Below are 24,644 nucleotides of genomic sequence, written 5' to 3' on the forward strand. Positions count from 1 at the left end.
TAAGATACATATTTTGTCATCTGGTACTGGTTAAAAGAAGAAATATAAAATCCAAATTGGCAGATGTTTCAAAATGTCTTCTTGAACTCTTCTTTTTCCCTACCAAATACAATTTACAATTGTAATGGAGAAACCAAAGGTTTCTTTGGAAAAGAAAAGGTTTATTGAGCAATCACATTGAGGTTGTCTGATACATAATGTTACAGAGCAAGCTAACACGTATCAGACTGATGCATCCTTATATGATCCCAATCATGTAGTGCCAGTACTAAATTAACTAGGTGAATCAACCTTGGAATCTTATATCTCAATCAATGTACAACATATAGAATATCTAGCTCTTGTATGTGCTGTACATTGCAATGAATGGCAGTTGTGTCTGTGGAACTTCCTGAAGAGTTAACATAGCTCTCTGTTTAGAGGGTCTGTGCACATTTCAGCATAACAAACTGTATATCTAACACTAATGGCATCTAGTTTGTGTTTAGACTTGATTTCTGACCTTCAAAGACTGGAACATGTAAATAACTTCTATTCTGATAAAATGAGAAGGCAGAGGCACAGAGCACCTGCCATTTTCCCCTCAAAGGGGGAAAAAAGTAGACCTGAAGATATTGGTTAGAGAGACAATGGGTCAACTGTGTATGGGTTGTGAATGGTAATTTTGTGTTATGTTGAGCCTTAAAAATTTACCCCAAGACTGCAGCTGGCTGCAGGCTGCTGCTAGGTAAATAAACTCATTCGGCATGGAATAGAATATGCTCAACACTATATAACATGAATAAATTACATGTTTTGCTCTTTGGTGCTGGATTAGCTAAGTATCAATGACTAATCTACTTCCTCTAGCCAAGTACCCTAGTTGCTTCCAACAACCAGCTAGAGAAAACACTGACTCTTAGTTCCAGCCTTGTGGAGGAGGCTGTGCAACAACTCTCCTTAAGCTGTACCTTCAGGAAAATTCAGTTTCCAAGGATCTCTATGTTGGTGAGAGTAGCAATGGTCTTGGATTTAATCATTATATGTGGATATTTTGCAGCAGTGCCCCTTATTTTCATCTAGGTTACTTCTTAATGTGTTTATTTGAATTATCAGACAATAAGCGTTTGATCCATGACATCCAATGGTTATGAAATATCTCAATTATTTATTTTATGCAAAAGCTTCACGGTAGACCTACTATTTTCTCATACCCATGTCACAATAGCATCTTCTTAGTTCTTACCCATGTTTTCTAGAGATAAAGTTTTTATTAAATTGAGCAGATCTCTTGGAAGATCCTAATCGGTGTTTAGTGTTATTGTAGCTGCTGTTGGTACAGACTGCATCATAATTATGGCCTTACCAGTAATAGAGCTAAAGTAATCTGTCTGAAATGCCTATCTGTATATGATTCTAACAATATGTGGCTTTCTGGGCTTGTATTGCTCTGTTTGGTCTGAATGCAGTATAGAGCCCAATCATTGCTTCAGCTTGGCTTAAAATTGTTATAGCTTTAAAGTCTTTTGGCCATTCAAGTTTCTTAGTAAATCTACAGGTAATCAGACTTACATTTTTTTATAAAGATGGAAGTAATCATATCAGTGTTTTTAAGACTGCCGCAGAGAGATTCAGTTTGGTGTCATTGATCCCTAGCTACCTTACACTGAAGTAGCTGCTGAAGGTGCAGCTACATAGTAAATCTTCTCATTTATTCTATGATACGACTTGAGCTTCTTAATGCTAACATGGACTTGTTGAATTCTCAAAAGGCTATTGACAAAGCAACAGGCTACCGCACTGCAAATCAGTATCACAAATACAAGGAAAGTTTTCAATCATAAGTGCTGCTAAGAGGTCTTTCGATATAAGAAACCTGGGACTGTTGGTGTCAGAGCTGGAGCTGCTGGCGGCCCAAACAGAACGACTCTGGTGAAAACCTCTTGTCTGCTGGCGATTGTTGTTACTGTTTGAGCTGAGATGAAGGCTCGTGTTGTTTTGTTTTAACTAAGGAGAGAGCCTGCGAGCTCCAGATGTGATGACCAGATTTGCACCTTTTGAAGTTGAACTGGATTTGTAGTGACTGTACTCTGTCCTGACAGGGCATGGGTAATTCTGAGTAATAGAAGCCTTCTATTATCAGAGACAGATGCTTTATGATTTGAACAGAAAGATGTGTGAAGCCTTTTGTATGAAATTGGTGTCGATTGCCTGGCCTCAACTTATTTCTAGCATGTGCTTATAGACATGAAGTATTGATAAAAAGCACCGAACCGCAACATTATCAGAGATGGGAGTGTGTGGTAAACAAGCATACACTGGTGTTGATTGATTGCGTGCCTAGTATGTTTATTACAGCAGGACGAATTGCATAATCAGATTCGGGGATGTAGCTCAAATGGTAGAGCGCTCGCTTTGCATGCGAGAGGCACGGGGTTCGATCCCCCGCATCTCCATCTGTCTTTTCTTTTTGGTCATGCAGTGAGTTTTTTTTTTCCATGCAGTTTCTCTGATGGGAGCCGGATAGCTTGGAAGATTCCGACGCCGCCTCAGCTGCGCCGCGCCGCGCCGCGCCGTATGGACTATGGCAGCCATGGCTCTGAAAGTCTGAATCCACTCTAAAATGTCTGAATGCAAGAGGCACCCACCTTCCATTCGTCAGTCATATTCAGGGGCTGTTTGGATACAAGGTGTTAAACTTTAACAGTGTCACATCGGATGTTCGGATACTAATTAGGAGGACTAAACATGAGCTAATTATAAAACTAACTGCAGAACCCCTATACTAATTCGCGAGACGAATCTATTAAGCCTAATTAATCCATCATTAGCAAATGGTTACTGTAGCACCACATTGTCAAATCATGGACTAATTAGGCTTAATAGATTCGTCTCGCGAATTATACTCCATCTGTACAATTAGTTTTGTAATTAGCTTATATTTAGTACTCCTAATTAGCATCCAAACATCCGATGTGACAGGTGTTAAAGTTTAATAGGGTGTTCCCAAACACCCCCTCAGACGAAAACGAAAGAAGATGAGGCGCGTGGTCAGCAACTTTGACAGGCGTGCGTGTTGGCTTTCATCTCATCAGTCAGTCGGTGGGCCGGCCGGTCAACACGCACGCACGCACGCGGGCATGTTTGAACCACCATCACCTCACCGGATCACGCACGTCAGTCAGCTTCAGCTACCATTCCATACGTGACGACCGACTGAAGCTGTCCATCTCGAATCAACAACATTCAGGCATTCCACTGTACCCATTCAGGAGAAGAGATCGCTAGCATGACTGATGAAGCATCAGCAAGCTAAGATCCTTCCCATCTCCTGCCTCCGCATCAGACCAGTTCGTCACTGATGGCGCAGATAGCTCTACTGTACAGCGATCGATGTCCTCTCCCAGTGATTGCTACCTGTGTTGCGTGTGAATACAAAGAATAATCCAAAGAGCACAATATCAATCTGTTTTCCATTCAGCAAAATCGATTCACAATTTTTTTTAAACAAACCATGCAGAAGAGTTGCCGATTATATTAAAAGAAAAATAAGCCCAGACACAGCAAACAACAAATAACAACACCGGCCAGTTGGATTAGGACATCAACACGCGCCGCGCAGCATTGCCGGTTGGATTGGGATATCAACCACACCGCACCAAGCAACTTGTTACTCAACTCAACAAACATCATTTAACATGTTGGATTGGGATATCAATCCGTGCCACATAACCTCATCATCTTGCTGCAACTCCACCGCCAGCGGCCTTGGCACCTCCGCAGCATCTCCAGCAACCGCTCCACTGAAACATAAGCCCTGCAGCGCCTGCACTACCACCACCAGCAGCTCTCTCTTCTTTTTTCCTTTTTTTTTGCTTTTTTACTTTTTAGGAAAGAAAGAAGAAAAAGAAATGACCCACCACAGTCAGGTGGCATATGTCGAACCACCATGCCAAAAAAATTTGATGTCGCTTTCAGGAAGGACACGATGCTAATAGCGCTATCAACACCGGCTTAGGAAGGGTTAGATTTTCACTCGGATCATCCTAGCATACTAAGACGGGACCGTGAGGTTAAGAGAGTATGCCTCCAAGAGGAGAAAGTGACGGCTGCCATCCAAGCTTTCGCCTCAATCTCAACCGCCATCCACGAGAGAGTAACAGGAGCATGGAGCATGGCCTGCCCACGCGGACCAGAGGTGCATGAGGCGGCCAACGCCGCCAGCCCCGCCACCACGGCGCTGCTGGCACGCCTTCGCTTGACCACAGCCAACCACGCCACCACGGCATCGCTGGAGTGCAGCCGAGCAAGCCGCTGCCGGCCACGCCACCTCGACGCCACCTACGCACCTCCGCACGGACTCGGCTGACGACAGCGCCGCGGCCATCGCCTCCGTCGCAGCCCCTGGTGCCGCCCGTCGCTGGCTCACAGTCAAGGGCTTCGTGTGCCGTCCCTGCCACCCCCGGCTGCGAGACACCCCGTTGGGTCGCGAGCCGCCAGATGGGCAGGAAGGGGCGGCGGCGCACCGCTCGTCGCGACGCGGGCGCACCGCGGCCGCCACACTGGCAACCATGCCATCCACCAAGAAAACCGGGCTGCAAGCACCCCGCACCACAGGGGACGCAACGGATGGAGCCGCGCAAGCCCCGGCCGCCGTCCAGGTCCAGCCATCAGTGGAGCCAGCACCTCCGCCGGCCACCGCAACCCGGCAAGAACCACGAGCTCCGCACAGATCCGGCATCCTCTCACGCGGATCCGGCCATCCCCGAGGAGGATCTGGCCGGCAGCCATGTCGCCGCCGCCGGAGCAGGAAGCGAGGAGGGGCTTCGGAGGAGGGGGAAGAGCGAGGTGGCCCCGCCGCCGCCTTCCTCGCTGCTTGCCGGGCTTCTGACGAGCAGCTCCGGCGGCGGCGGAGGCAGGGTGAGAGGGAGCGCGCGGGTTGGACGGGGGACGGGGGAGCCGCCCCAGAGCGGACGACGCGGGGGCGAGTCGGTCTACCGTTCACAATCGATCCACAATTCAGACACCAATTTCATGATCCTTGTTGCAAGGGGAAACGGAAAAAAAAAAGTTTGTTTTCAGCAGGTGGGCTACAACACCTTCCCACATAGAGTACATTAATCACACCTGTTACAGTGCTACGACTGTCTATGAAGTATGAACACTGGTACTGTGGTAATTAACAGAGCTAAGTATACGACTATGACACTATTATTGAACATCATCTATGTGTCTGCCTGTCTGCCTGTCTATTGCAGGGTGGCTGCTGCTACGACTTGTAATAATCCAACAACGAACGGCTAATAAAAGATTATGCTCCATCGCTACACTTGATTGTGCAGTCGATTCCCTCCCTTCCTTCCTTCCTTGCAAAACAAACTAACCAAGATACCAAGAAGAAGAAGAAAAGGAGAAAGCTTTGTCTTGTTGCATCCTTAAGTCATCACCGGCTGACTGACTAGATGAGGCCGCCGCCGCCGTTGGCGCCGTCCACCCCGGCCAGCGGGAACGAGAACCACGGCGAGCCGTAAAGCTGCTGCTGCTGCTGCTGATCCCCTGAAGCACGGACGGGCACCGGCTGCACCGCCGCCACCTGATGATGCTGCGGCCGCATGACGTCGCCCCTGGCCGCGGCCGCGGGCGGCGCGCCGGTGAGCCTCTGCACGAGGTCCCGGAACTCCCGTGGCTCGACGCGGTACACCTTGGGCGGCGGCGGCGGGGTCGCGGCGGAGGACCCCCCGCGCCATGGCTTGGCGGGCGGCTTCTGCACGGCCCTCAGCGCCGCCTCGTGGGCCGCCGGGCGCCGCAGCTCCGCCTGCAGGTCCATCTGATTCCGATGCTGGTTTGGAGGTGGCAAAGGAAGGGTGGGAGAGAAGCAGAGAAGGAAGCAGAGGATCGGAGCTCTAGCAGCAGCTAATGAATGAGCAAAGCGAGCGAGGAGCGGTGAGGATGAGGCCGGGTGGAGAGGTGGAGATGGATATATACGTGTGCCTGCCTGCCTGCCTGCCGTGGTCTTGCTGCCTGCGCGTGGATGGGGATGGGGATCGTGGAAGAAGACGACTAGAGGGGGTGGAGGGCGTAGTGGTGGCGGGCGCGGCGATGAGCACGTGGTCGGGGGCGGTCAATGCTGGGAGGCGCCTGCCCGCCCGGCCGCTATCAGCATCATCATCATCATCAAGCTGCTGCTGCTGCTGAGTCATCAGGTCCTTGGATGCATCACCACCTAGACCTAGGCCTTACCGACCGCCGCCTGCAATAGGCCAAGCTTGCTGCTCTATTGGCTTCTTATCCTCTGCATCATGCTACGTGGATTTTTTTCATTTCAGCAAACTCAAGAACAAGCAAAGAAGATTCCCTAGAACAACAAGGCTGGATTGTTGAGCACGCCACACAGCAGCCAAAGAGTGACCTTAGCCGCCGTTTCAGCTGCATCTCGCCATCAGCCAGTCAAGCAGAGGTGACTACATTCCATGGATCGGAGAATTTAGTTACTTGCTTTGTTCCATCATCTGAAGAAAAAGTTAATTGTTCTCACGAAATACAGTGTTTCACTTTTAAGATCTCGACAGCTTTGCAATACAATTCTACAAGATGCTTTTCCACAGGAAAAAAAAAACAAGATAAGGCAGTGGCAGTAGATCGATCGATCAGAACTGGGTTGGGCCTACAATATGCACTCAAACAACTCCTCCATTTTCTTTTTTGAACAAAAGAGCCGAAAAAATGATGGAGAATGGTGCCCCTTTTATGAGTTTGTCGTCTGAAGACGAAAACAAAAAAACAAAGAAATTCGGCCTGCCCCCGCTCTCTCTCTCTCTCTCTCTCTCTCTCTCTCTCTCTCTCCCTCCCTCCCTCCTCCTTGTGTTGGCAATCACATGATACACGTGGCTGATGGGAATCGGAATTTGCATCGCAGGGCAAAGTAAGGCCCTGTTTAGTTACTCCCAACTCCCAACTTTGACACTATGCAAAAAGAAGATTCCCCATCACATCAAACTTGCGGTACATGCATGGAGTACTAAATGTAGATGAAATTAAAAACTAATTGCACAGTTTTGTTGTACTTTGCGAGACGAATCTTTTGAGCCTAATTAGTCAATATTTGGACAATAATTCACAAATACAAACGAAACGCTACAGTGTGCTACAGTGCTGTAACAGTAATTTGGCACCTCCCAAATTCCCCAACTAAACAAGGCCTAAGCTTACAGGTGTGGCTACCAACTGGCGTTGGTAGGTGCATGCCTGCTCTTTCGGACCACCAACATGTTGCACGTGTTGTATATGTTTTGGATCACTGGCATGCGAATTCGGACTCGCGTGTTAGTTCAAGTAAAATCTATTAGCGGACATAAACTTGTTAACTGTAGAATAAAATTGCCCATGACATGGAGCCTGGGAAAAGGCAGAATGTCCGGTCTTGAAATAGGAATACCAAACCAACGTGTAGTGCGGTTGGTCATATTGTTGTGCCGACCTGGGAGATGAAGAGAAGATTTTGAGTCGGTCAAAGTCAAACCGACCAGCAGACTGGAGACTCATCCGACGTACGTCACTCGAGTCAAGAGGCCCCAACCCAAGACGCACGGCCACACGCCCGTGTGCGCGTGATGCGTCGGTCAGGTCCGTCCATTCTGCAGGGCATGCAGTCAAAGAAAGACGCTGGCTGATTCCGTCCCTCTAGGTCACTCAGGAGCTTGGGCTGGGTTGAGCACACAACCGAGCAGCCACGCGGCTTCTTCTTTCGTAGCTACTCCCTCTATCCTAAATTACTATTCATTTTAGCTTTTCTATGTATATAGTTTTTGTTACGTATCTAGACATGTCATGTGTCTAGGTGCATAGCAAAAACTATAAATCTAGAAAAATCAAAATGAATAGTAATTTGAGACGGAAGGAATACGCCGCTGACCAAATTAGCCGACCACGACTTCTTCTTCTTCATTGTTGAATGATGTTGATGGCGACCACGACTTCTTCTTCTTCATTGTTGAATGATGTTGATGGTGCCTCAAGTGTGCTAGAAGATATTAGACATCTGCCGTGCGTTTAATTCTGCTGCTACTACTGAACCTCTAAACCAAATCTTGTTCTAGATAAGCATATGTAAATCGTAACATACAAGGACAGAGCTAGGATGGAAACATTAGGGGACCAGCTAAGTTCATTCATAGATCAAACACTAAGCGTGCAGCTAATTTCTTCTTGATCTTTAAAACTTTTATTCCCATCAGCCTTGCCTCACAACACGACTTTACCATCGCAGTCGGCAGCAAGTTGGTACTTCGTCACTCACTCATGAGGCATCCATCTATTAAGTATATTATTATAAAGGAGGGTACATACTAAGGTCGTATTTGGTAGGGATTCAGATTCACGAAAGAAACGTTTCTCTAACGAATGAGAACACTTCGTAGAATCGTTTGGCTAAATGACTTGGATTCAGAATCTTGAAAGGGAGATAAAAACATTGTTTTGTATGAAAAAAATATATAGAAATGGATAGGTGGTACAAAAAATACTGAGACTTTTTTGGGTGAAGGATGATACAAATGTGACCCATTTTAAATTGTCGCACTTTAAGAAGATCAATATAAATGTTTCTAGATAAGATGGAACAAACAACATTGTTTGGGTTGTTGGCCGGGTTCGGGGGATGGTTGTGCGCGCGCAGGCCTGCTACACATTCAGGCCGGTCCGGGCCGAGATGATTGGCCCAGTTCCTCCGTACTAGTACGCGCGCGGCCGGTGGTCGGTCAGAAGAGTCCGTCCGTCCGTGAGGCGACGAGAAGTCGACGACGGGGTGATGCATGGCAATGGCCATCAGGCCCACCCAAGGAGGGTACGGCAGCCTGCATTCATCCTCCGACCGTGGCACTTGGAAATTCCATTCTCCTCTCCTGGTCTCGACGCATCAGTTTCAATTGTATACGGAGTAGTGGTATTTTGGATGCATGCATGCATGGGCTCCAAGTTGAAACTGCATGCAGCTTCCTTCAAAATTCTCTGCACGTACGACGCCGCCGAGCAGGACGCGATCGAGGACAACCATTGAATCAAACTATACCTGAATCAAAGTCTGAAACAACCATACATTGCTATTTCCTCCATCCCAAGAAATCTCACTCAGCTGAGATCAGGATGCTCGGAGGAGTTGCGGACGACAATGGCAAGGACGGCGGCAGCAACCCGGCTCCCACCCGGCCGCCGCCGGGCAGAGCAGCGCTGCCCACGCAGCTCCTCCGCCCGCTCCTCCTCGTGGCTTTGCTCGCCACATGCTTCCTCGCCGTCGTGGTCCTCCTCGGCGGCTCCGCCTACTCCGTGCTCCCGCGTCTCTCCGTCCCGGCGGACTCCGCCCTGCACGCGCCGCCGTCGTCTTCACTGCCGCAGCGGGTCCGGCTCCGGCAGGCGCCGCTGGAGCGGTGGACGCGGGCGCCGTCGACCGCGTGGCACGACATGACGGACGAGGAGCTTCTCTGGGCGGCGTCATGGCGGCCGACGAAGACCGGTCGGTACCCGTACCGTCGGGTGCCCAAGGTGGCCTTCCTGTTCCTCACGCGCGGCCCGCTGCCGCTCGCGCCGCTCTGGGAGAGGTTCTTCGCCGGCGCCGGCAGGGAGCTCTACTCCGTCTACGTGCACGCGATGCCCGGGTACCACCGCCCCGACGACTTCCCGCCGTCGTCGCCCTTCCACCGCCGCCAGGTGCCCAGCCAGGTGGTCGAGTGGGGCGAGGTGAGCATGGTCGACGCGGAGCGGCGGCTGCTGGCGAACGCGCTGCTGGACCCTGCCAACGAGCGCTTCGTGCTCGTCTCCGAGTCCTGCATCCCGCTCTTCGGCTTCCCCGTCGTGTACGACTACCTCACCCGCTCCCGCCAGAGCTTCGTCAGCTCCTACGACGACACCGGCCCGGGTGGCCGTGGACGCTACCCCGGCGGCCTGGCCCCCGAGGTGTCGCTGGAGCAGTGGCGCAAGGGCTCGCAGTGGTTCGAGATGGACCGCGCCCTCGCCGTGGTGGTCGTCGCCGACGAGCGATACTACCCCAAGTTCCGGGAGCACTGCATCCCGACGTGCTACACGGACGAGCACTACGTGCAGACGGTGCTCTCCATCGAGGCGCAGGGGAGGGTCGCCAACCGCAGCGTGACGTGGACGGATTGGTCCTGGGGCGGCGCGCACCCGGCCACGTTCTGGGAAGCTCATGTCGACGAGGCGTTCCTGAAGCGGCTGACGACGAAGGCGGGTCAGGGGAACTGCACCTACAACGGCCGGACATCGGAGCTGTGCTTCCTGTTCGCGAGGAAGTTCGCTCCCAACGCGCTGCAGCCGCTGCTCACCCTCGCGCCCAAGATGCTTGGATATGGCTAAGTGTTGCCTTGTTGGTGACCATCGTCTCAGCTCGTCGATCTCCAATGACCTTAATTGCTAATGTTGGTATACTTTGCTTAATAATCATGGATTTATAGGTATAGCTCCATCACTTTTTGGGATTGAAAGAGTAACATTTTACATCATTCAAGCGGTAATCTTTGCATCGGGAGAGCCGAGTTTGTGCTTCTTCTGGTAGAAGAAGGAACAGGGCATCTTAATGGGTCAGAGGTATTTCATCGCCTTATCTGACCCGTAATCGTCAGCATAGTCTAGAAATCTCCAGGAAAAGGAATGACCGAATGAAGGAAGGGGTCGCCGTAACCTAGTCCATGTGGGTCCCACCACACAACGTGGATTTGGACAGGCACAGCAACCTTTCAGTTCACGACATCAGCCTCTTGAACCCATAAACTGATAACTCCCCGGCTAAGTCCCGTCACATCGGATATTTACATACTAATTAGGAGTATTAAACATAGACTATTAATAAAACTTATTGTACAGATGGAGGCTAAACAGCAAGACGAATCTATTAAGCCTAACTAGTCCATAATTTGATAATATGTTGCTACCGTAATCATTGCTAATGATGGATTAATTAAGTTTAATAGATTCGTCTTGTCATTTAGCCTCCATCTGTGTAATTAGTTTTATAATTAACTCATATTTAGTCATCCTAATTAGCCTCCAAATATTCGAGGTGACACGGACTAAATTTTAGCTCCAGGATCTAAACACCCCCTTAGTTTATTGATTTCTCCTTCTCCCCTTCTTTGATCTTCCTTTTCCTCTAGGACATCGGTTTAATGCGGATTATCATGAATTAAGGGAGATTTTTGTATGAAATTCAACTATATTCCCTAGGCCATGTCGGAAAAACACTTGCATCCGTAGCTTACACCTGTTTTGGACCTAATACCAGCCTTCCAAACATGCCCTTACCAGTTTCAAGTTATTCTCAGATTGACCTAGTTCTAGATCTTCTTTTGTGTTAGGAAGTTAGTTCTACAAATTGCTCGTGTGCAGTTCATGGTCTTCTATTAATGTATGAAATGAAATGAGCAAAAAAGGCAACCATGAACGTAGACACAGCATAAAAATTGGGAATTTGGGGTGTGTACATGTAAAAGTCTACAAAAATATAATACACTACTAGATGATCCCATCCCCTGCCGAAAAGCCTCCCAAACCCAAACGGCAGCTCTGCTATTGGCGCGTGCCATCGCTGAATTCTGCACCGTCCACCGTAGAGGCGGAGGATCCTACCAGCGCACCCCCTCCTGCTGTGTCGTGTCCGATTGTCTTTGTCGCCGCCGCCGATGATCTGAGCTGCCCCGCCGCCGCGCCGCGCGCGAAGAAGAAGACGAAACGGAAGAGGTGGAGTTCCTGTTCCTCCTTGAAGCATATCCAAGGTCCATCCCATCCGACTCTGCGATTCCTCCTTTTTCTGGTGACTTCATCTTCTCCGACCGGGTAAAGCTCAAAAAGCTGCGTGCGTGCGTCATCTTTATGCGTTTCTTGCGGCGTCGCCAAGGAATCCTCCTGCTCCTGCACACCCAAACGGCTGCCAGTTGCCAGCTTGATTACTGCTAGTAGCTCCTTCATACTGCCGATTGCTCCTCCGATCGATTTTCCTTTTCCGAGAGAAAATCGTTACTAGCTTGATTCCATCAGAAACCGCTGTTCCATTGATTGGCTTCAGTTCAGCCAGGGACAGCAACCGCTGCTCTGTTATTACCGCCGATCGATCAAAGTTTCCGTCTTTCGATTCCACATGACCGAATTTTCGTCTAGAAAAATCTCCCCTAAATTTGTTGTTCGACTCTTGTTCAGATGATCAGCATGGTCGGAGGAGTTGCGGCCGTGGACGGCAATGGCAAGGACGCCGCCAGCTACCCAGCTCCCACCCGGCCGCCACCGCCGCTGCCCATGAAGCCGAAGCTCCTCCGCCCGCTCCTCCTCCTGGCGGTGCTCGCCACGGGCTTCCTCGCCGTCGTCGCCCTGCTCCTCGGCGGCTCCACCTACTCCGTGCTCCCACGGCTGTCCGTGCCGGACGCCCTGTCCGTGCCGTCGTCGCGGCAGCGGGCGGCCCAGCAGGCGTGCGCGGGCGGCGGTGGGAAATCGCCGCTGGAGCGGTGGACGCGGGCGCCGGCGAGCGCGTGGCACAACATGACCGACGAGGAGCTGCTGTGGGCGGCGTCGTGGCGGCCGAGGATCGGGCGGTACCCGTTCCGGCGGGTGCCCAAGGTGGCGTTCATGTTCCTCACGCGCGGCCCGCTGCCGCGGCGCCGCTCTGGGAGAGGTTCTTCGCCGGCGCCGACAAGGAGCTCTTCTCCGTCTACGTGCACGCCACGCCGGGGTACCGCCACGATTTCCCGCCGGCGTCACCCTTCTACCGCCGGCAGGTGCCCAGCCAGGTACGCCACGGTTGACATCTGCTCGCAAGTTCTAGTTTTGCCTTTGACGATTCAGCCAAGCGCGTCCGTCCGATCGACGGCATGCCGGCCCGTGTGGCAGACATGTGATACCCTGAAAATGACATCCATTTAAAGGTCTAGTCTTTCTTTCCTCCACGAGATGCGGGTCAATATGAGATGCCATCACTAGGAACCTTCACCTTTTAATTTGCTATGGCTACAAACTTCATTTCGCTTTCACTTTCTAGTGCCATAACCACCAAGATCAAAAGCAAAATCCGAATTCCAAAAGCATAATTTTGAAAATTCCAAACTAGATTCACCACACCAGCTCTTGTAAGCAAAGTGATCGATCGATGTACTTGCAGGTTGCTCGGTGGGGCGACACGAGCATGTGCGACGCGGAGCGGCGGCTGCTGGCGAACGCGCTGCTGGACCCCGGCAACGAGCGCTTCGTGCTCGTCTCCGAGTCCTGCGTGCCGCTCTACGCCTTCCCCGTGGTGCACCACTACCTGACCCGCTCCCACCAGAGCTTCGTCGGCGCCTTCGACGACCCCGGCCCGCACGGCCGCGGCCGGTACCGCGCCGGCCTCGCCCCGGAGGTGCGCCGGGAGCAGTGGCGCAAGGGCGCGCAGTGGTTCGAGCTGGACCGCGCCCTCGCCGTGGACGTGGTCGCCGACGAGCGGTACTACCCCAAGTTCCGGAAGCACTGCCGCCCGCCGTGCTACATGGACGAGCACTACCTGCCGACGGTGCTCTCCGTGGAGGCGCCGGGGCGGATCGCCAACCGCAGCGTGACTTGGGTGGACTGGTCTCGCGGCGGCGCGCACCCGGCCACGTTCGGGGAAGCCGACGTCAAGGAGGCGTTCCTGAAGAGGTTAACGACACCTGGGAAGGATCAGGGGACGTGTACCTACAACGGCCAGCCGGCGGACGTATGCTTCTTGTTCGCGAGGAAGTTTGCGCCCAGCACGCTGCAACCGTTGCTCACCCTTGCGCCCAAGATGCTAGGATACGGCTAAGCGTTGCTCACCATCGATCACCTCTGCAGATGACCACGATCGATGTGCAGTGAATCGCATCGCTAATGTTGGTATGCATACTCTGCTCAGTGATCACCGATGTATAGATGTAGCTCTCCATCACTTACAGGCCGTGTGCGTACATCAATTTTTTTGGACTCGATGAGATTAGAGGAATAAAACTTCACATTATTCGTGGTTTTGGCTAAACTAGATGAAGCAACTTGGGCCTTGACATGTGCTGAGTGGTTGCATCAAGTCCAGCCAGTGGTCAGATGCACACACAGGTCCAAGTAAGCACGCGGCATCTTAATGGGCAGGGCCGATTTGGGCCAACGCGTGCTCCAAGCAGCATAGCCCATCGTCGATGCAGAGGCCTCCTGTCCTCCAGGTCCACCGTACACTTTGCCGGCGTAACGTCGTGAGCCGTGGCCGCCGGCCAGGCATGACTCGGTCAGTGACATGACACGATAGGTGCGTGGAGAAGCAGCCACCATCGTCAGATATCCAATTCCTATTCCTTGCTGGTTAAGAAAGGCAGCCTAGCTCAAGCCTGGCAACCGTTTGTCTTCCGTTTGTGTCGGTCAGTGGTGATCAGCGTCCCAACACTGCCCCTTTCATCAGAGTAATGAAATGAAATAGATGATCAGTGTCAGAGGCAAAGCAATTCTCCCAGGAGGAGAGCAGGACACGTCGATGCAGGGGATCCGGGCACGCAGCCATGCTTCTCGCTGCTGCAGCTCCATTATCATTTTACTACTCCGTACGTACTATAAAATGGCTCGATGCCTTCCAGCACAGTTGTTTACAGTGCTCAGACTTCTGACGGCGAATCAGGCAGAGTGACAGATGCAGGAAATGGAAATGTTGCTCTGCCCTGCTCCCTGCTCCCCTCCCCTCCGCTGAGCAGAGCCGAGCCGAGCTTCACAAGTTCACATGTTGCTCTGCTGCGGCCATGCCATGATGATGCCCAGCAGCACCAACAATGGCCTACTATATCTCCTCTGTCCTCGCTTGATTCTGGTGGTTGCAGGAGCGTCCACGACATAGGACAAGTGAGCTCAGAGCACTAAAGGACACCGGATGTACTGTTGCTCTGTTAATACTCCATTACAAGCTGGAGTATAAGTCTGTAACCAAAGGCATGTGAATGTGATGAGTAGCTCGTGTTTGTGAAAAGGATACTCTTCCGTTAGCAAGATACCGAGGCAGGCACAGATTCCTTGGTCTACAGAATACTGTAGCGTACCCATTTGCCCTGGGATTTTGTTTCTTCCATGCTTGAGAACAGGGCCACCGTGCTTGTTTATTCCTCATACTATGTGTCGCGCACCTTGTTTTGCTTCACGAAATGAAAGGTTATCACCATTCCGTCACATTCAGCAAGATAGATGCAGGTACCATGAACATCAAGTACTCAAAGGCCACCAACTGAAAATGATACTGCAATCCCAGCTTTATTGCCATATCAACAGCAGGTTTTTACTTCAGAACCATGGCTGATCATCACCAACTTGGGACTGAAAATCGCATTACTTACCGGTAGGCAGTCAATCGGTTGTGCAACCCATCGGCTGAAACACCCTTGTCCTGTACTGTTACTAATACCATTTCGGGCGTCTCAGAAAACGAATTTTTTATCAGTACCATCTCAGCTTCAGCTCATAGTCGCCGGAGATGGTACGCGACGCAACCTACCCACCCAGCCATGAAGTTTCACTCTTTATCAATCCTCAGGCTGCACAACTTGGATCAAGAATGACACAGGAGCGGTTTGGTTTGCAAAAATTGTTTTTTCCCCCTCTTCCATTCCCTTCTTCCATGAACACAGAACGGACTAGTGAAAAAAAGAAAAAAGAAAAAAGAAAACTAAGCAGGGATGCCCCCCTCCTCTGGTTTGCAAAGCTGCAAGCAAAGAGGATGTATTGCTCATCCCTTGTTATCTTGTTGTTGGTGGTGTTTATCCCCCCTCCGATCGTCGCCTGGCCTATTTACAAAAATATTACAGGATTGGCTGGTTGATTCCTCGCATCACCTGACCTGGCATCGCCACCCATGAGATCAGATTAGAGCTCCTTCTTGCTGGCGCGTGCGGCGGTGGCGCCGCCGTCGTCGTCGCAGACGCCGCGCTTGCCGTAGCAATGCAGGAAGACCCAGAGCAGGGCGGCGTTGAGCAGCGTGTTGAAGACCCAGGCGCCGATGCCGCTGCACCCGCCGCCGACGGCGCCGAAGTGCATCCACACCACGCCCACGTGGCAGGCCAGGTTGCATCCGAGCAGCGCCAGCTGGCAGGCGAGCGCGACGGGGGCGCCCCTGGCGGCGCGCGCGGCGGGGAGCCCCGCGCCCACCCAGAACCGGAACCCGAACGCGACGGCGTGCGCCAGCGTCGACGCCAGGATGGCGAGCACCTGGAACGACTGCGAGAACTCCAGCCACAGGAACGCCATGGCCACGGAGGCGGCGTGCGCGAACACCCGCGCCGACGCGCCCCGCCGCCGCCGGAGCACCGCGAACACGCCCCGCGCCGCGTGGAGGTACCGGGAGAGGTAGTAGGCGTAGGACCAGAAGAAGACGCGCCCCGAGGAGCGGGTCCCCGGCGGGAAGCAGAGCAGCCATCGGAACGGCGTCGTGGGGCTCCGCCCCCGCCACGACCACCGCGTGTCCCGTATCTCCGCGACGGCGGAGAGCAGGGTGCCGGCGAAGATGGCCGCCGACACGGCCGCCATGAGGAGCGTGTGCGCGGCGGGCACGGGGCCGAGCGGGAGCGGCTTCCGGCGGCGCAGGGCGGCGCCGAGGAAGGCGTCGAGGGCGAGGCAGAGCGCGACGTAGGAGGCCAGGAAGCCGAGGAGGAAGGCCCAGGTGGAGAACCACAGGTGGGTGGGGCTCCACCGGAAGCCGACGATGGCCGGGTGCTCGGCGAGCCAGTAGGCGGCGGCGGCCATGGGCGGATCGCACCCCCGGCGTCCCCCGATCAGAGATGACGGTGGTTGCGCGTGTCCGGTGTGGAGGATGGAAAGGGATTTGGGGAGGAGAGGGATGGATATATATAGCCGGCCGCCATTGCAGGAGGTTAGTTGGTTTCCTTCCTTCCTTCCTCCCTTGTTCAGCTTCAGCCTCCGTCTGTCGGTCAAGCCCCATTCTTTTTTATTTAGAAAGCTGATTTTTTTATTTAGAAAGCTGATATTTTTATTCGGTTTCTATCTTCAGTTTTTGACTTTATTTTTATTAGTACTGAATGCTGATGATTAATCTCTAGAGCATCTTGTTTCTCCTCTTTAGACCAAGGAAATGAAGGTCTAGTCTTCTTCTAGAGGAAGGAGGCCAGCTATGAAATGTGCTAAAAACTCGCCTATTATTAGAGGATCATTTTAGGGCCACACAAGAGAAGACGGTTTGCATGCTATGCCGGCTCCGTTGGAGCATCCTTCATACATTTTTGCTTCGTTTCCGGCCACAGGGTCATGAGAAGTTTGTGTGTCGCCATCCAAAGTTGCCTGTCGAAATGGGACACTCAAATCTTGTCTCTTGAGACAACTTCTCCTAATTGGCAATTGAATACCTTTGGATATCTGTAAGGCTGTGTAACTGATCAATTCCTACCCTGGGCATCAGTTGGAAAATAATAAGGGCCTGTTTAGTTGCCCGATTTTGGACAACTAAAATCACTGTGCCAGCACTGTAGCATATTGTAGCGTTTCGTTTGTATTTGTGAATTATTGTTCAAATATTGACTAATTAGGCTCAAAAGATTCGTTTCGCAAAGTACAACCAAACTTTGCAATTAGTTTTTGATTTCGTCTACATTCAATACTCCATGCATGTACCGTAAGTTTGATGTGACGGGGAATCTTCTTTTTGCATAGTGTCAAAGTTGGGATTTTGGGTAACTAAACAAGGCTGACAACCGTACAGGTTTCAGTTTTTTTCTTAACAATGGAATGAGCAAAGCAATAGAAATGTAATTATTTAATTTTTTGAACAATGACTTGGCCTCTACCGTCCACTAAATCTAGAGGAAAGCTGAATCCAGATGACAGAAGAGAAAAAGGCCAATAGAAATTTCATGTGGCGTCAAGAGACCATCATTCACTTGAATCTTGAGAGGCAAAAAAATGAGAACAACAAGCCCCGAAGGCTGGTGCTTGTATATTGTTTAAGGAATCCAATCCAATCCTTTTGCAGGTGAGGTGAGAGTGAGAGGATGTGGTCGGCGGTCGGCACCGTTGCCTGCATCATACAACTATTTCTATTTTGTTACCTAATCTCCTGTCCTCGGTTTAAACAAACTGCCAATCTCGGTGCTGATTAATCTAATCTATTCGCCTGCAGCGGCGATACGTGTGTCTTTATTCTAACTAATCAATCCGGTGTCCTGGTTTACTCTCCACCGCATCCATCAGTTTGCCTGTCCTCTCTGCTCAAGCAACTCTCAGGCAGCATTGGAATGAAAAACAATTCTTCTGTTCTAGACGCCTGACGCCACACCCGGACAGACATAGAACTTGTCAAAGCATGCATGAAAATGATGTGAAATGCAATGCCCATGAAATCGAGATAGAGGTGTATTTGTCGTATGGATATTTGACATGTACATCCATCCACCTCCAGAAAAAGGAGAAAAGGACAGAAATGAAGGAGGGCATCAGGCTCTCTCCACTCTCCGGTACCACCAAGTGCTCACCATCACTTGTGTCCTTTGGTCATCTCTTTGTTGTTTTCTTCCCTTTTATCTGCAGTGCGAGCCATCCAACTGCCTGCATGCCAAAGTCAGTGTTGGATTTGGTTGTGAAGAAAAAGAGGAGCAAATGTTATTGTGTAGTTGTGGATGCACGAGGCTGTGGTCGACTGGTCGGTCGCCCGGCCCTTCCAACCAACCAACATCGCCGTTACGTTCCAGAATTTGTTTGTTTGGATATATAAAGGTTGCTGCGTGCAGCTTCAGTTCACTGAAAAAGTCTGAAACCAAAGCAAGTTTCTTTATTTGCGGGCTTCATTCCCTTTCTAGAATCTTGGTTGGTTGCTTCATTCTTTGCCACTCTAAGGCTGTCAGCATATTTCAATTGCATTGGGCAGCATAATGAAGTGAAGAAAGATTGCGATGCCCCAGCTAAGCTTCTGGGTTGGGTTTCAGTTTTCATGCATGAAATCCATGTAGTGAATAATTAAAAGAGCATCGGACGATGTTGCTGCTCTACCAACCTTTCGCTTTTGATGACCCTTTCTAGGATCGAGTGGATGGAGAAGCATATTGGAATATTGTTAGGTTGGTTCCTGAATATCATCTTCCTTTTAATATAATCGGCAGGTAGAAGCACCTGGATCGTTTAAATAAAAATAATGTAAATAAACTAGTATTACATTAGGATAAATCAAGCATGGAATGGAATTTATATTTACACATGCATGGTAATACATGATGTCTGTACGTGGCACAACATCGATCTCAAGAGACAAAAATCTCAAGATGTTTAACGCAGATAAAAGTAGCTAGTCAGACAGGGCGGAATATATGAAGAAGAGAGGGTAGAAATAAAAAGCACATTAATTATATTGCTGTCCAACAGGAGGAGAGACTCCACTACCTGCTGTACGTACTGTAGTCTATAGGTTCGTTCCTTTGGAAAAAAAGATAGACATGGCTAATTAGTTGAACTATCAGCAGACACAAAAAGGCGTCTTAAGATGGATTGAGGAATTTTCTTTTGTTTCAGACCGTGCTAGCTGGAGCTGCTGCGGCATCTTTCGTATCACATATTCCCTCCGTTTCAAATTATAAGTTGTTTTAGTTCTAAATTATAAGTTATTTTAATTTTTTAAATGCGTAGATATTAAGATGTATCTAGTCATGTGATATATCTAAGTGCATAGCAAATTCTATAAATCTAAAAAAGCAAAACGACATATAATTTAGGACAGAAAAACTACGTCACGTAATAGAGTATATATTCCGTGCAAAGGGAACACCCGGCACCAGAAAAAAGCAAAAACAAAAGGACGCGCGCGGGTGAAAAGCACGCGACGACGACCCATCGTATCATTTTCCTTTCCAACAGGAGATCGGTTAGAGTCAATCTTCTAGTCTCAGACAGGTTCCTTTCAGAAGGGGGGAGAGAGAGGGGGGTAACATGAGACCGAAAAAATATAAGGACTTGTTTAGTTCACCCTCAAATTCTAACTTTAGCAAGAAGATTCCTCATCACATCAAACTTGCGGTACATGCATGGAGTACTAAATGTAGACGAAATTAAAAACTAATTGCACAGTTTTGTTGTACTTTGCGAGACGAATCTTTTAAGCCTAATTAGTCAATATTTGGACAATAATTCACAAATACAAACGAACGCTACAGTGTTGCTATAGTAATTTTAGTACCTCAAATTTGGGCAACTAAACAAGGCCTAAAAGGAAAAGGAAAACAGAGGCGATGAGGTCAGGGTCGTGGACAACGTGTGAGACAAGGAAGGAAGAGGAGGACTACGAACAGGTAGCAGCAGTACACCCCAGGCGACTCGATCGATGAAGATGGTGTGATGACCAGACCTACCAACTGGCTGGTGCGTGAGCCACAGCTGACTGACTAAGGGGGTGTTTGGATGCGGGGTACTAAACTTTAGAAGGGGTCACATCGGATGTTCGAACGCTAATTAGGAGGATTAAACATGAACTAATTATAAAACTAACTGCATAACCCCTATACTAATTCGCGAGACGAATCTATTAAGCCTAATTAATCCATCATTAGCAAACGGTTACTGTAGCACCACATTGTCAAATCATGGACTAATTAGGCTTAATAGATTCGTCTCGTGAATTAGACTCCATCTGTGTAATTAGTTTTGTAATTAGACTATATTTAATACTTCTAATTAGTATCCAAACATCCGATGTGATAGGTGCTTTATGAGCCTGTATCCAAACAGGCCCTAAACGTGCACCATCCGTTAGTTACCAAGTACTCCTACTATTCAGGTTGCCATTGATCGATCGGAGCTGCAGGTCGTAACTGCGCGCAAAGATGGTGTTGACAGGTTGACACAGTGCGACAATTGTAATACAATACAACCAGTGGTGATGGATGAGATGGATGGACTAGCAATTACTACTCTTATATTGTGTATTGTTTGTACTTAAGATTATTTTAGAATATATTTATTACGAATCCCAACCATATAAAATTTACATTATAAAATAAAAGATTAATAGTTAAATTATTGTTAAAGATCGTAAAGTTTGAATTTTGACAAATAAAAATGGAGGGAGTATTGCTAAGTGACAAGGACAGCGACAGATGCTGACTGCTGAGTGATGTTTTCAGTGTGTTAATTTGGGCATGTGTTCCACGCGATTCTTTGAGAGAGAGAGAGCTGTTATGGTAGTATACTAGTAGTGCCACGCGTGCGGAGGCACTTGCCGTCGTCAAGCGAAGCTACCCGGCCGGCACTTCGCCTTGGCTAGCTGCTCCTACTTGTTCAAGAAATTATATAAAAATAAAAACTAACAACGCGTAGACTCGACTCGTGCGGCGCGTTTTAGGCCTGGTTTGGTTCGGGTTGCTTATTTTTAGCACCCGTCACATCGAATGTTTAGATACTAATTATAAGTATTAAATGTAGACTATTTACAAAATCCATTACATAAGTGGAGGCTAAATGGCGAGACGAATCTATTAAGCCTAATTAGTCCATGATTTGACAATGTGTTGCTACAGTAAACATTTGCTAATGATGGATTAATTAGACTTAATAGATTCGTCTCGCCGTTTAGCCTCCACTTATGTAATGGGTTTTGTAAATAGTCTACGTTTAATACTTCTAATTAGTATCTAAACATTCGATGTGACACGTGCTAAAAATAAGCAAAATGAACCAAACGCCCCTTTAGTTATGTGAATGAATGATTCGTTGGTCGTGCAAGTGCATGCGTCGTCGTCACCAATCTCTCTGGTGGCCCATTTATTTCAGGCCCATTTCGAGAGTGATGAGCCCGCCCAACCCACCGCAACTAATAACTTTTAGGGAGAAGCCCATCCAGCCCACCAAGAAAGAGGGCCCGCCCGCCCAACGTAGTAGACTAGTGAGTGGTAGTTAATTAATGGCGGCGTGTTCCTGTCCCGTCCCCGTCGGCCGCGCGGCTCTGCTGCTGCAGCTGCCTCCGCCTGCCTGCCTCGAAGCTTCTCGCCTCCTCCACCCGTCCCGTCCCCTTCCCCTCCACCGCGCCTCCTCTCCCTCCCACCGCTCGCGCCAAGCTAGATTTGATTCCTAGCCACTTTTAGGATCGGATCAGATTTTCCTCTCCGCCCGATTCGATTTCACCACGACGAGGTAACTCTTATCTGTCTTACTACCAGTTCCATTCCATTGCAATCCCACTCATCTGATCTGATCTCCTACCCGGCGCTGTTCGCTCGGCGATCCGCTTTGCCCCCGTTAGCTAGCGTAGCGTACTGGGATTTGCCTTGCCTGCCCCCATGGATTTGTTTGATTCTAGTTACACGCGGTGCGCGGGTTTTGCTCCCTTTCAACTCAGATCGCCTTTCCCTGACACTCGCATAGCCTGGCTCTCCCGGCAGCATTTGTCTTCAGTAGTTATATATGCCCCGAATCCGTCCGATTCCTCCTGCTTCCTCTGATTTAGCCTTCTAGGCAAGGTACTGCCAGCTTCAGATCTCTATGGCTCTCGATTCACCGGAGCAGTCAGCTGGGGATTTCCCCATTTCCAGTGTACTAGTAGCGACTACTTCCTGTTTGCTTCCTCCACTCCTTAAAACAAGCGCGGCAACATTTTTTGGTTCATTATCCTATATATAGGAAGCGCTGATAGAGTAGCTAATTGCAACTGATTGCAGCCTTTGGACTTCGGTGGTGGGTGACCGAAAGCTCCCCTCCCGTTTTCAGGGTCACAGAACTAATGACTTCCTAGTTCCCTATTAACCAGTGGTGGATTACTATGCTATCCCTATGAACCTTTTTTTACTCGTTTTGGGCATTGTCACGCTCTCTAGTTTCCACCTGTAATGAAATGAAGGTAGAGTAGTGAGTAGTGACAGGGAACTCTGAAAACAAAAGGGCCTGAAACTTGCTCAGTTCTTCACACTCATCCGGCCACCTGTATATATGAACCAAAAACTACTAGAAACATGGAAATGTACATCTTCCTTTCTACCTCTGATAATGCACTCTGGGGAATGCTATTACTCGATGGAAATATACTAAGAGCCATGGAGCTCCTGGCCCTCCAGTACTAGTACATACTGACATGATGGATGCCAAAACAATTCTTTTGCAGTAAACATTCCGATTGCTTTGACTGGGTGCCTTATTTCTCGAAATAGCTATCGTTGATGGTACTGTCGTGGAGCAGGCTGCCTCTATCATTTGTTCAGTCTGGTGGTGTTATCTTGAGAAGACAGAATACAGGAGTCGAATCCAATGAGTTATGCCTATCTTCATCGTGGTTAACCAACGGTGGCAACTGCTTGTAGGTAGCGTTCCTGAGAAACAAAATATTGTAGATGTTAAATCCCAATTCAGAACTAACAAATTTTATAGATATATAGGGTGGCATGTACAGAGAACGAATATGTTGAAAATTGGCTGTCGCTGCGAATAGCATACATCAACCTGGCAGTATTTATTGAAAATTACAGTCAGATTCTTGTTTCGATGCATATACTTCGTGTTGCTGACAATTGTGGCAATTTTCATCTCTTTCAGCTAATATCATTCCGAGAACACCCAATATGGCGGCAAATGTTGGGGAATCGACAAGCGGCAGCAGCAGTGGCGCTGATGCTGGGGGTAGCTTCGAGTGCAACATATGCTTCGAGCTGCCACAGGAGCCGATCGTAACGCTCTGTGGCCACCTCTTCTGCTGGCCATGCCTCTACAAGTGGCTGCGCATCCACTCGCACTCGCCAGAGTGCCCAGTGTGCAAGGCTGTCGTCGAGGAGGATAAGCTCGTTCCCCTGTATGGCCGTGGCAAGGACCGTGTTGACCCAAGGTCAAAGAACGTCCCAGGGGCTGACATTCCCAACCGGCCAGCTGGGCAGAGGCCTGCAACAGCTCCGCAGGCTGATCCTAACAACCACTTCCCCAACGCCAACCCAAACCCGTGGTTCATGGGCGGAGGCATCCCGCTGGCCAATGCGCGGTGGGGGAACTACACATTCTCAGCCGCGTTCGGGGGTCTGTTCCCGCTGCTCAGCTTCCAGGTGCATGGGTTCCCTGATGCAACAGCCTATGGTCAGCCGGCTGGGTTCCCTTATGGGTATGGCCACGGCCACGGGCATGCGTTCCACGGTGGGCACGCTGGACATGCTCATGCCGCAGCTCCCCGGCACGGGCCGCATGGGCAGCAGCAGCAGGCGGATGTGTACCTGAAGGCGCTTCTCATCCTGGTTGGATTTCTCGTGATCGCAAGCCTCATCACGTTCTAGGCTTGCTTGTTGGTGTCATATTGCTGGTCAGCCTTGCTGGTAATAAGTGGGAGATACAGACAATTGCCGATTCTGATGTTGTTGTGTGCATTTACCTAGCTTTGCCTCCATACACGACTAAATCTGAATTGAGTGGTGCGTTTGCATGGAAGTGTTGATAGAGAAATTCGTGTACATACTGTTTGGATGTGGTCCTGTGGAGCACCTACAGGTATACTGCGGTTTTGATTATACAATGAATAATTTGGAACCTCTGTAACTCTGTTTGTTTGAATGGAATGTAGCAAGGACATTTTACCCTGCGTGTATACCCCTTGTACTTTGGATATCTGTAAGTTGAGCATTAGGCAAATGGTCATGACTTGTTTGGTTTGAACTTTGAAGAAGGAATCAAACTTATCCTGTCTAAATGCAATTTGAAAC

At 49.7% G+C, this 24,644-nt stretch overlaps 4 protein-coding genes, 1 non-coding gene and 1 pseudogene across 7 annotated transcripts; 4 read left to right on the forward strand and 2 right to left on the reverse strand.

Annotated features, from left to right (window-relative positions):
• The first annotated feature begins 2,362 nt into the window (after nucleotides 1-2,362).
• TRNAA-UGC lies at nucleotides 2,363-2,435 on the forward strand. Its single transcript has one exon. It is a non-coding gene; the product is annotated as a tRNA-Ala (tRNA).
• A 2,597-nt stretch (nucleotides 2,436-5,032) lies between these two features.
• On the reverse strand, nucleotides 5,033-6,502 carry LOC101781322 (VQ motif-containing protein 29). The gene has a single exon (XM_004963255.4). The coding sequence runs from the start codon at nucleotides 5,804-5,806 to the stop codon at nucleotides 5,438-5,440; it is 369 nt and encodes a 122-aa protein (XP_004963312.1). The 5' UTR covers nucleotides 5,807-6,502; the 3' UTR covers nucleotides 5,033-5,437.
• Nucleotides 6,503-9,009: 2,507 nt separating this feature from the next.
• On the forward strand, nucleotides 9,010-10,512 carry LOC101780918. Its single transcript, XM_004963254.4, has one exon. It carries the CDS (start codon nucleotides 9,121-9,123, stop codon nucleotides 10,342-10,344), a length of 1,224 nt encoding a protein of 407 aa, XP_004963311.1. The 5' UTR covers nucleotides 9,010-9,120; the 3' UTR covers nucleotides 10,345-10,512.
• Nucleotides 10,513-11,610: 1,098 nt separating this feature from the next.
• Nucleotides 11,611-13,996, forward strand: LOC101781718 (annotated as a pseudogene).
• Nucleotides 13,997-15,224: 1,228 nt separating this feature from the next.
• On the reverse strand, nucleotides 15,225-16,997 carry LOC101782114 (elongation of fatty acids protein 3-like). The gene has a single exon (XM_004963256.2). It carries the CDS (start codon nucleotides 16,726-16,728, stop codon nucleotides 15,853-15,855), a length of 876 nt encoding a protein of 291 aa, XP_004963313.1. The 5' UTR covers nucleotides 16,729-16,997; the 3' UTR covers nucleotides 15,225-15,852.
• A 4,896-nt stretch (nucleotides 16,998-21,893) lies between these two features.
• On the forward strand, nucleotides 21,894-24,597 carry LOC101782523 (E3 ubiquitin-protein ligase RNF5). Of its 3 annotated transcripts, none has more exons than XM_022825493.1 (3): nucleotides 21,894-22,107; nucleotides 23,072-23,267; nucleotides 23,500-24,597. In XM_022825493.1, exons 2-3 carry the CDS (start codon nucleotides 23,222-23,224, stop codon nucleotides 24,219-24,221), a joined length of 768 nt encoding a protein of 255 aa, XP_022681228.1. In that variant the 5' UTR covers nucleotides 21,894-22,107; nucleotides 23,072-23,221; the 3' UTR covers nucleotides 24,222-24,597. The 3 variants fall into 3 exon arrangements, with proteins under 3 accessions (XP_022681228.1, XP_022681229.1, XP_004963315.1); XM_022825494.1 differs by having other exon boundaries at nucleotides 23,072-23,263; XM_004963258.4 differs by lacking the exon at nucleotides 23,072-23,267.
• Nucleotides 24,598-24,644: the final 47 nt, after the last annotated feature.

Source organism: Setaria italica, chromosome III (assembly GCF_000263155.2).
Source record: "Setaria italica strain Yugu1 chromosome III, Setaria_italica_v2.0, whole genome shotgun sequence".
NCBI classification, from domain to species: Eukaryota; Viridiplantae; Streptophyta; class Magnoliopsida; order Poales; family Poaceae; genus Setaria; species Setaria italica.